The sequence below is a fragment of the Teleopsis dalmanni genome, chromosome 2 (assembly GCF_002237135.1).
Source record: "Teleopsis dalmanni isolate 2A chromosome 2, ASM223713v2, whole genome shotgun sequence".
In the NCBI taxonomy this organism is placed as follows: domain Eukaryota; kingdom Metazoa; phylum Arthropoda; class Insecta; order Diptera; family Diopsidae; genus Teleopsis; species Teleopsis dalmanni.
Window position 1 is genome coordinate 218,471,328 of NC_051847.1, and position 12,360 is coordinate 218,483,687.

At 34.2% G+C, this 12,360-nt stretch overlaps 1 protein-coding gene across 1 annotated transcript; it reads right to left on the minus strand.

Annotated features, from left to right (window-relative positions):
- Positions 1-3,397: 3,397 nt before the first annotated feature.
- On the minus strand, positions 3,398-4,318 carry LOC119676770. The gene has a single exon (XM_038088026.1). It carries the CDS (start codon positions 4,316-4,318, stop codon positions 3,398-3,400), a length of 921 nt encoding a protein of 306 aa, XP_037943954.1.
- Positions 4,319-12,360: the final 8,042 nt, after the last annotated feature.

Genomic DNA, 12,360 nt, shown 5'->3' on the forward strand with positions numbered 1-12,360 from the left:
AATATTTATTCTGTGGGGTTTTACCACATACTTTATTTTAAATAAATATAACAAATGTTTACAAAATGATAAAAACGTTGTGTTACTAAAACGTGCAAAATAGGAAGAAGAAGGAAGCCAGTCGCCAGTTACTGAAGTTAGCTGCTCATTGAAAAATGTTCCTTTTGCCCACAGATGGTGCGAGTGCGTGTACATTCACACACAGAGGGCGCTGCAGTATGTGTGGCGAGTTCGCCACAGTACTCCCCCCTTAATAGCTGGACCGGTGGTCTGGTTTGTTGACTGTTGATTGTAACCTGCTACTCTAAAGGATCTTTCACATTAAAGGTTACTTGCTTCTTCGTTTGCGTGAGTTTTCCTTTGTTTACAGGTCTGCAATCTACGTCGACTTCTGCAAACTTTGGTTCGATTACTGCTGGCTCGAAAAATGCCGGTTTCAACCTGTTTATTGATATGTTAACCTGCTTACCGCGTACGTCAACCGTAAAAAGTCTGTCATTGATTTTCTTGATTACCTTATGTGGTCCTGTGTATGGGAGCTCTAAAGGTTTCCTTACATGATCTGCCCTTACGAATACATGCGACGCATCGCCCAATGCTTTATGAACGAATACAGCTTTGCTAGAATGATTGGACGTCGGAATTGGTCGTACTTGCTGGATGTGTTCGCGTAATGTTGCTAGGAATTTTTGTTCGTTCGGAAGCGTGTTATTTTCCACAAAAAATTCTCCCGGTAGACGTAACGTTGTTCCATACAACATTTCAGCTGCTGAAGTGTTGATATCTTCTTTATAGGATGATCGAAGTCCGAGCAAAACTGATGGTAACAATTGTATCCAAGCGTGTTTAGGTCGCGACATAAGAGCTGTTTTTAAAGTGCGATGAAATCGCTCAATTAACCCGTTAGATTCTGGGTGATACGGAGATGTACGTATTCTTTGCGTGCCTAAACGATTTGCTAGCGCCTTGAATAAAGCTGATTCGAACTGGGTTCCTTGATCAGTTGTTATGATTTTCGGAGAACCAAATCGCGATATCCAGTGTGCGTAAAAATTTTCTGCGACTGTATCGGCGGTGATATCTTTCAACGGAACGACTTCTGGCCATCGTGTAAATCTGTCCATCATGGTTAGTGCATATCTGTAACCGTCACATTCGGGAAGTATTATTAAGTCCAAATGTACATGATCGAATCGTTGATCCAAAGCTTGTGGCGTAAGTTTATTATGTCTGTTTATTTTTGCTTGTTGACAACTTTGGCACGATCGTACCCAATTCGCGACATCTTTTCGGATTGACGGCCACACGTACTTGCTGCATAGTTGTTTTGTCGTTGACTTAGTACCAGCATGTGCTAAGGAGTGCACTGTGTCAAATGTCTTCTTTCGAAGTGATGATGGAATATATGGTCTGATGATTCCTGTTGATACATCACAAAAGGTTGACATATCGGGTTGTAAAAAAAGTTTTTGTAATTGAAGTGCTGAATCTGACTTTAATAGCTGCTTAAGCTCTTCGTCTATTTTCTGATGGTTACTAATTATCTCGAGATCTATAACCGTAGGCATATTAATTGCATCAATTCTGGATAAACTATCAGCCACTATGTTGTCATTACCATCTATGTATGATATGTTTGTTGTAAACTCTGCAATAAAACTTAGTTGTCGTAGTTGACGTGGTGAAACTTTATCTGACTTTTGTTGGAATGCATAAATGAGCGGTTTGTGATCTGTTTGAATTGTAAAATTTCTACCTTCCAGTAAATGTCTAAAATTTTTGATGGCTAAATATATAGCTAGCAACTCTCTGTCGTATGTGCTATAATTCTTCTGCGCTGCCTTGAGCTTCGAAGAGAAAAACGCAACCGGTCGCCAAACATCACCTTCTTGCTGTTCCAGTACTGCACCAACTGCGTTGCTTGATGCATCCGATGTCAATCGAATTGTACTTAATGGAGACAAAAATGTTAATTTAGGTAACGCGGTTACACTTGTTTTACAGTTTTCAAACGCTGCATCTAACGTGGTAGTCCATGTTATAGGCGTGTTGTCGTTCTTTTTTGAATTTTTTAATAGCTCATTTAAAGGTGCTTGTAATTTGGCGGCCTGTGGAATGCACTTGCGGTAATAATTTAGGATTCCCAAAAAACGACGAATTTCTTTTACTGTCTTTGGCTTCGTGTATTCATTAATTACTCTCACTCGTTCTACAGGCGGGCTGATACCATCGACTGATACATCATACCCTAAAAAACTTAGTTGTGAAACTCCGAACTCGCACTTAGCGGTGTTTATGACAAGCTTGGCCTTATTGAGTGTTTTTAGTACTGCTTCTACGTGTTCCAAATGCTGCTGTTCACTTTCTGAGAATATTAAAATATCGTCAAGGTAGCAGAAGACAAATGGCATTTTCCTGAACAATGAATCCATATACCTTTGAAAGGTTTGCGTAGCGTTTTTAAGACCAAACGGCATGACTACAAATTCAAATAACCCAATGGGTGTACTTACTGCGGTTTTGCATATATCATCAGCTTGCATCGGTATGTTATAGTACGCTCTATGTATATCAATCTTTGAAAATAATTTGCTAGCATGTAGTTTTTCCGTTACTTGGTCTAGGTATGGTATTGGGTACCTATCTGGTTTGGTTTGCGCATTTAGTTTTCTAAAGTCACCGCAGGCTCTCCAAGCACCTGTTTTCTTTTTTACCAGGTGAATTGGACTCGACCACGGACTGTTTGATGGACGAATAATTCCTTGCTCCAACAGCGTTGAAAATTCTTCGCGAATTGCCTTTAATTTTTCCGTTGAATAACGGCGTGACCTTTCATGCACTGGCTGACCATCAGTGACTATTTGATGGCAGACTACAGATGCGTCAGGTAGGCTATAGTTATTTGCACTGCACAAATCAATGTATTTGTTGACGACTGTAAAGAATCTTGAATTTGGATCCAATGTGTATACCGAATGTATCGATGTGGTTTCAATTGCACCAGATGACGACAATGTAGTAAGCGGGTCTAATAACCGTCTTGATTTTATGTCTGGAATTAGACCATATTTCGCCAGAAAATCTGCGCCCAAGATTGGACATTTGACGTCTGCTATAATGAAGTTCCAATTGAAACTGCGTCGTAAACCAAGATTGATGCTAAGTCTCTTAGTACCGTACGTTTTAATAAATGAATTATTTGCTGCGAATAATTTTAGTTCATCTGGCACTAGATTGCGTTTCACTGTGATTGCTGCTAAAGGAATAATGGATACGGCCGATCCGGTGTCAACTAGAAACTTCATATTTGAGATACGATCAATTACATGTAAACGAGCTTCTTCAGTGCAGTGTTCCAGCGCGTTGTCGTTTACTGCACTTGTGGACGACAACGGTTTTAGTTTTCCTTCTGTTTGATATTAGTTGTTTGGCAGCCGAACTCGCATGGTTTTAAGCATTTTGTTGCAGCTGTTCCAAATTTAATGTGATAATAACAGACTTTTCGATCTTCACGCTGACTTTTAAACTGAGTTCTGCTAGAACTGCGAGCCCTGCTTCGCCCCTGTGAGTTTGCTGGTCGTCTGAGCTCTATTGCTATTTCACTTAGTTTACTTACCACTTGTTGCAGAGATATTTCTAACGCTGTCACACGTGCCTCCAATGTTGATTCCTCTGTGTTACTGCGTCGGTTAATTGCAGATGCGGTAGCCATAACATAATGAGGAGTGGGCATATTGTCAGTTATTCTATCTGCCAATTCGGCCATTTGATTAACATCCTTGGAGCTGCACGCAGATAAGATGCAACGAATGTTACTAGGCAATCGCTGCAACCAAAGTGCTGACAAGGCGTCTTCCGACATATTTGACGCTGCCAGATCTCTCATCTCTCGGAGCAACTGCGTTGGACGCTTGTTAGACACGTCTAAATCCGTTAGCAATTTAATCAATTGTTTCTGACGCGACTCCCCAAATCGTGAAATTAATTCATTTTTCAACGTTTCATATTTGCCCGTAGCTGGCGGATTTTTTGCTATGTCTGAAACTTGACGAAGCGTTTCGCCGTCTAGTGCTGTGATTACCGTGTAGAATTTGGATAGATCAGAGTTGATACGATTGATGTGTAGTAATCCGTCCACTTGAGTAAACCATAACTCCGGGTCAGTTTGCAAAAATGAAGGCAAATTCGTTAACTTTACTGCATCAATATCGTTTTTTACTGTTGTGAAATTCGTGTCTGCCGCTGCTGACTTTGCTGTTGTTTCTTTGTTGGCATTAGACATTTCTGCTTCTTTGTTCAGCATTGCGTCACCCAACATTGTGCAAGTTTGTTTTGACTTTATGAAATAAATAAATAACTTGCGCTGCTTCCAATTATGTGTTTAATTTGCGTCGGGGTCACCAATTATGTGGGTTTTTACCACACACTTTATTTTAAATAAATATAACAAATTGTTACAAAATGATAAAAACGTTGTGTTACTAAAACGTGCAAAATAGGAAGAAGAAGGAAGCCAGTCGCCAGTTACTGAAGTTAGCTGCTCATTGAAAAATGTTCCTTTTGCCCACAGATGGTGCGAGTGCGTGTACATTCACACACAGAAGGCGCTGCAGTATGTGTCGCGAGTTCGCCACAAGTTCATACATTTATATATCTCAATAAATTTTTGTGTACGAACGGGACCAAAATCATCTATACATTTTCATAAAGGTGAGAAATTTCCTTTTCAAAAAGCTCAAAATCGTGAAAATCGTATGCACAGTTTTTTTATAGTCATTTTTTAAAAATTTGTCTATTTTTTACCAAAAATTCAATTTTTTTAAATAAATAAATTGTGTCACAGCGCTAAGGGCGGAGTAAATAAGAGACAGAAGGAAAAGCGCAATCTGTATTTTAAAATGAAATGTTATGTTGGTATGTTTAATGCATTTGTTGCGAATAAATAAATTAATGAAAATTTGAATAGAAAAAGGGACTTTCTTATATAAAAAGATTAATTTATAAAAAACTACAATGAAGATCCAAATGCACACGAAAACCTTTAAAGGCAATAAAACACACTTTCAATTGCAACATAAATCAGAAAGATTGATTTTGTCTTCACCCCAGGAAATTTAATCAAACATGAAAATTATTATTTCTTTTATAAATAAATTGTGTCACAGCGCCAAAAGCGGAATAAAATCAAAGTAGATGGGTTAATTGATCTGTATTCTGAGTGGGATACAGACAAAACAAAAACACTTATCAGTGTTACAAACCATTTCTTTTTAGAAATGCATGAAATGTTTGGAATCTGTCAATGCTTATGCTAAAAAATTTCAGTGGCGGAATCTATTTTATAACACTATAGCTTTCTAAACGCTTTATATAAAAAATTATTGGAGATATAATTAATGTAAAATAAAAAATGAATAAAAAAGTTTAATGCACAAGTATGCAGGAATAAAGAAGTTTGTCAATGCGCGTAGGCAAGCAGAGCTATGATATGCAATAAATGCAAAACATTAGAAAACATAACGGCATAAAAATCGCTAATATATATATGTACATACATATGTATGTAATTTAACACACATATTTGTTTTCTTTTAATTCTTTATATTATTATTATATTCATTTCAATCTCAAATTATAAATTAAAAATAAATAATAATAAATACTAAATGTTTAATTAAACAAGAATAAATTATAAGAAAAATTTATATTCACACATGTATGTACATACATATATGTATATGCTGTATGTAATGATATGCTGGATAATTGCATACGCTTTATAAAAATGCATAAAAATTATTTTTTTTGCTTCAGGATTGCATATAACCACGTGCATTATTGTCAAATGGTGACAGACAGATGGGTGGGGAAAAAATATGTTTTAAGTCTCCGTTTTACACATATTTGAATGTATTGTTTAGAACTAAATTGAAATCAATGTACATATAAAAATAAGTAAAACCAATTAATACACATATTTAAAAAATAAATGCTTAAAAATAATTATTATAAGCATATAAAGCATAAACTTGATGATTGCATGCGCATAGAAAAAAATGCACGAAACTATTGTGATGCCAGCTTTATTTTATACCTATGCACATACATACTTAGTCTGATTAAAAGTAAATACTTGTAAAAGCATATGTAATCATATAAAATTAAAATAAATGAAAAATGTGATTGCTTTAGGTTTTATGAATAAAAATTGAAATGTGAAATATGAAAAGTACATCAACATAAAATTGTGTATTTTTTATATTTATTTATTATCTTATATCTGATAAAATTAGACAAATTTTATAATATGTCTAATTGACAGATTCTAGTACATGTCACCTATTTATAGTTCACTAAATAAGTTTTAAATTTATTTTATCTATTTATATATTTTCCTTATTTTTTAATTTCCATTAATTATATGTTTAATATGTTTTTTATATCAAGAGTTTAGAAAGTTATAGTGTTATAAAATTGCTTTCCCTTTTTTTATTCCGCCACTGAATTTTTCTTGCATAAACATTGACAGATTCTAAACATATCAAGCATTTTCAAAAAGAAATGGTTTGTAACACTGATAAGTGTTCTTGTTAGACTCAAAATTTAGATCGAACCATTCTATCTACTTTGAATTTCCTCCGCACATAGCGCTGTGACATAATTTATTTATTTAAAAAAATTGAATTTTTGGTAAAAAATAGAGAAATTTTTAAAAAATGATTATAAAAAAACTGTATGCACGATTTTTAAGTTTTCTAGCTTTCTAAAAAAGGAAATTTCTTCATCTTTATGGGGATGTATAGATGATTGAGGTGCCGTTTATGCACGAAAAGTTATTTCGATATATAAATGCATACCATGAAAAAAATTCCTTATTTTTATTGAAATTTCTATGATATAATTGAAATATTTTGTTGATATTTTACAATTATGCATTATATTGTATATCTTAACATTTCTCATCTTTACTTTTTTAAAAACATGTGTTTTAAAAGAAATAATAATTTTCGTGTTTGATTAAATTTCCTGGGGTGAAGACAAAATCATTCTTTTCGATTTATGTTGCAATTGAAAGTGTGTTTTATTGCCTTTAAAGGTTTTGGTGTGCATTTGGATCTTCATTGTAGTTTTTTATAAATTAATCTTTTTATATAAGAAAGTCCCTTTTTCTATTCAAATTTTCATTAATTTATTTATTTATTTATTTATTTATTATTAACTTTATATTGTTATTTAAATAACAAGTAAAGAATAGATTTATTGCTATAGCAGCATGGGCCTTAAGCAACTAATTAGTGATAGATGTGAACTATTTTTACAGTTTTTTTTTTTTTTGAATTTAGCTTATATAGCATATATTTACAATAGTTATATTTTTACTTAAATAGTTACTAAATTAGATGATAAAGGTTTGAAGATTTAAGGAACTCTGATATTTTCTGTATATTGGTAAAGGAGGGTTCGGAGAGGATTAAGTTTGGGTTATTGTGAAGGTATTTTTTGGTTTGGTGTTTATACTTCGGGCACTCATTGAAGATATGTTTTATAGTTAGTTTAGTTCTGCATGTTTGGCAAAAAGGAGTGGGATCTTTTTTTAATATGTGATCGTGTGTTAGAATGGTATGACCTAAGCGTAGTCTAATAAATTTGACAATATCTAGCCACGTTATAATTTCACTTTTTGGTAAAATATACTGCTGTATATTGTTTTTGTTAGAGTTGACTTCTCTGTAGTGTTGGGATGAGTTGTTTAGGAGAGTGTCTTTCTGTTCTAGAAGTTTAAGCTTACTATGTGTTGTTATATCCGATATATTTAGGTTAAGGTCTGTTATAAGTGGCTGTGAGACTGCGTTTTTTGCTTCTTCGTCTGCTAAATTGTTTCCGGTTATATTGCAGTGTCCCGGTACCCAGATCAGTAAAATTTTTTTTTCTTTTGTCATTAGAATGTGTCTTATTTCTGTAGTGTAAAAATCGTCTGTGTTTGTGTTTTTAATGGCTGATAGTGACGAGTATGAATCAGAGCAGATAGCATATTTTCCTTTTTTACCTGCAGCGTACCTACAGGCTGCCAGGATGGCTGCTATTTCTGCTGTGTATATGGAACTGTAGTTAGGAAGTAAGTATTTGGCTATAGGTGATTTTTCTGTGGTTATGCTGAAAGCTGTTCCTGAGGAGGATTTCGATCCGTCTGTGAATATAAACTTGTGTGAGTTTAAGGAATTTTTTATTTCAAGAAATTTTTTTCTATATACTTCAGATGGTGTGGATGGTTTTTTTGTTATGCCAAGGGAAAGATTGATTAGATTAGGATTGAAAAGCCAAGGTGGTGATTTCTGTGGGTGAATCTTGTTTGGCGATATTTGTAGGTCTGACTTTTTGGCTAGCTTCAATGAGTTATGCAGGACTGATGGGTATTTTGGTGATTTCTTGGATTTATTGATTTTTAAATAGATTGGGTGGATGGGTGAGTCTTTGCAGAGCATAAGCGTTTTGAGAATTTTCCCTGTGGAAAGGGTAATCCTGTCGCTTATTGGCGTGATGTTTGCTTCAAAAAGGAAGTTGTTTATGGGAGTGGTACGGTGTGCTCCAAGTGCTAGTCTTATGGCTGTATGATAAGTGGGTTTTAGTTTGTTTAGTATAGTTTTGGGAGCATTCCCGTAAAGATTAAGGCCGTAATCTATTTTTGACATGATGATTGCTTTAGTGACTTGAATAAGGGTTTTTGGGTTGCAGTTGAATTTTTTATTTGAAAGACATTTAATAATGTTTAATCTATTGGATAAATCTGTCGCCAGATTTTCAATGTGCTTGTTCCATTTGTACTTTTTTGTAATAATGATTCCCAGGATTCCCAGTGAGTCTACGTTTTCTATTGAAAATTGGTTGGATTGAATTTGTAATGCGCAGTGAGTCTTCCGGCATATGTGCAGGTGCTTGCATTTGTTTGTTGAAAGATTTGCCCCTGAGTAATCGCACCACTTTAGTATATCTTTAAGTAGATTGTCTATATTAAAAGTATTGGTTTTTTTGTTTAATTTTTTGTAAATAATGAAATCGTCAGCGTATGCTGTAAATTGATACTCTTTATGCTTTCTAATAATCTGACATAATTAATGATCATAAAAAGTATCACTGATATTGGTGAGCCTTGTGGTATCCCGTTATCTAGTGGTTTATGATTGGAGGAGAAAGATCCAGCTTTGACTACTATTTTTCTGTTGCTAAGAAAGTTTTTAATATAATTGAGTATTTTGGGACCTATTTCCCATTTACGGAGTTCATCAATAATGGTATGAGAGCCGATTTTTTCAAAGGCCTTGGTGAAATCTAAGGAAATTATGGATATATGATCTTTGGTTGTTAGAGTAGTAGTAGTTAGATAGTCTAGCATTACTAGCAGATCAACTATTGACTTCCCTTTTCTAAACCCCATTTGGTGACTATCCAGAAGCTTGCATTTTATAGCAAGCCACCATAGTCTTTTCGCTATTATTTTCTCCAGTAATTTAGATATGCAAGGATTTAAGGATATGGGCCTATATGAGTTTAAACAAGTTTTATCTGTGTTCGGTTTTGGTATTGGTATAATATTACTGATTTTGAACTGTTGAGGTATATAGTTGTTTAATATCAAATTAAAGAGGTTAACTAGGCGGTGTGTAATGAGGGGAGATAGATTTTTTAGCATTTCGTAATTAATTCGGTCTATACCTGGTGTTTTACCTGTCAGTTTCTTTAACGCTTGATTTAGTTCTATTATTGATATTTCTTTTTCTAGAAGCATAGCATTGGTTGAATGAGAGTTTGGAGTGTTTGAAGAGAGTGATGCTAGCTTGTGTTGCTGAAAAGTTGAGGGAAAGTTTGAGTTTGCCGAGAGTTGCGACCAATTGTCACAAAGAAGCTGTGAAATTTCTTTTTGGTTAGTAACTGGTTGAGATGGTTGGTTAGGGTTAACTAAACAGTGTATTGTGTGCCGCGTTTTTAAACCACAAAAGTTGTTTATTTTGTTCCATATCTTTGCGGACGGAGTATGGGGAGATATTTCTGAGGTGAATTGAAAAGTCTTTAATCGTTTTCTAATTTTAATCTCCCGTTTTAGTTTTGCGTTAGCTTTTTTGTAGTTAAGAATATTAATTTCATTTATGTCATGTCTAAGTTTTAACCATTCCCTGTTCTTAATAATTTTTAAATTTTGTAGGGAAGAGTCCCACCAAGGTACTGTTCTATTTATGTTTTTCTTGTGATGGGTTTGAGGGATTGCTTGATTGGCACTTTGTAATATTATTTTTGTAATGTTTGCAGTTTCTTTGTTGATGTTATTACTAATTGGTCTGGAGTTGTTGTATATTTCGTTAAGGTTTTTAAATAGGTCCCAGTTAGCAAGGTCAGTTTTAAATTTTGGTTTTGGTTTCATTATGGGATGGTTGTTAGTTTCAAAAAGGTTAATATGAATAGGGAAATGATCACTTCCGTATAGTTGTGTATCAGTTTTCCATTTTGCTTGAAGCGTTAATAATGGAGTGGATAGGGTTATGTCAACGTGTGTGAAAGAATGATGTGTACTAAAGTGTGTAGGGGACTTGTCATTTAGGATGGAGAGTGGGGATTGTGTTAAAAATTTGAAAATGGTGTTACCTCTGCTATTGTTAGTTGGGGAACCCCAGCTTTTGTGCCAACTATTAAAGTCACCTGTAATTAATACGTTTTTTTGAAGATTCTCGAAAGTTTTCCTGAGATGTTGAATTTTAAATGGTTTATTGGGAGGGATGTAGGCTGAAATAATGGTAAATTTTTTTGTGGATAGTATTATAGCACCAATTGCTTCAATGTCTTCATTAAGTTTTGCTAGTTTGTGTTGTATGGAGTTGTGAATAAGTAGTCCTACGCCACCAAAACTGTGGGTAGAGGAGTTATGATTGTAGAGTGAAAAATTGATTGGGATAGGGATGTTGGTTAAGGAGTGAAGATGAGTTTCTTGTAAGGTGATTATTTTGGGATTGTATTCTTTGATTAATATTTGCAAATACTGAAAGTTGTTAATGTAGCCATTTATGTTCCATTGAATTATTTTAATACTCATTCTAATATAATAATATAATAATTATTAGTTATAAAATATAGATAGAGAAAAAAACGAAATATGTTTTTATATACTATCGCTATCACTGTTTTGTGTCGTTTTGGTCTTACTTGTTTGCTTATTATTTTTTGGTTTAGTTGAATTGATGTTATTTGCCTTTAAGTATGTTTTTGGAGTGCTAGACTTATCTTTCATACGGTTTTCTATTTCTAGTGTAGTGTTAGAAGAAGCTTCATTGGTTTCGTCGGCTGAGTGAATATCCATTAGATCGTCAAGAAGATATCTGTAAGTTACCGGATTGGATGCCTGTTGTAGTGATGTTGCTGTATTGATTGACGTGGTAGTTTTTTGCTTTTTTGTTACATGGGAGGATGATATTTTTTTGTCGTCTGGTTTATTTTTTGTAATGGATTGAAGTCCTTTAGAAGTTAATGCGATCGAAGTATTTTGATTTTGTGTTATGATGTTTTTATTGCCATTTTTGTAATTTATTTGAGCTGTTGATGTGTTAGATGATTGTGTTTTTGGAAGTATATTAGGTGACTGAGATGTGGTAAGCATTTTTGCATACGTAGTAGGTTTTTCAGAGATGTGACGGCTGAAGTATAACCCTAGAGCAGTTTTATGATCTACCTTTTCAGTTGTTTTTATTGCTGTAATCTCTTGTTGTTTTTTGAAGACTGGGCAATTTTTGTCGCGTGCATTGTGATTACTGTTATATTCTGGGTTGTCTTTACAGTTGATGCAGTTTTTAATTTGGGTGCACACCTCGTTTTCTTCGCAATGTGATTTATTGGAGCAATTTGAGCAAATATAGTCACTTTTACAGACTTTAGTAGGGTGTCCAAATCGACAACATTTTCTGCATTGTAATGGCAGCGGGATGTAGTTTCTCACGCGTACAGCCTCGTAGCCGATCATAATTTTTTCAGGAATTGTAAGTGTTTCAAAAGAGATTATGATTAGGCCAGTTTCTACAAGAATTTCATTTTGTTTTTTCAGAATTTTTTTTACTTCTACAACCTTTTGGGTCGTCAGTTCCTCAACTATTACCTTTTCGTCGATATTTCGCAATTCGTTAGAGTAGATGACGCCTTTTGATATGTTCAGTGATTTATGCAATGTTGCTGTTACTTCATAATCTCCAATTTTATTTAATTTAAGTAATTTTTGTACTTGGGTAGAATTTTTAGTTTTTATTAGCAAGCTACCTGCTCTTGTTTTTTTGCATGTTTCCACTTCTCCTCCGCAAGTATAATCAATTACTTTTTTGATTAAGA

Excerpts from the sequence above, each read along its gene's own strand:
- LOC119676770 (XM_038088026.1), bottom strand. The coding sequence starts at position 4,318 with ATGTTGGGTGACGCAATGCTGAACAAAGAAGCAGAAATGTCTAATGCC.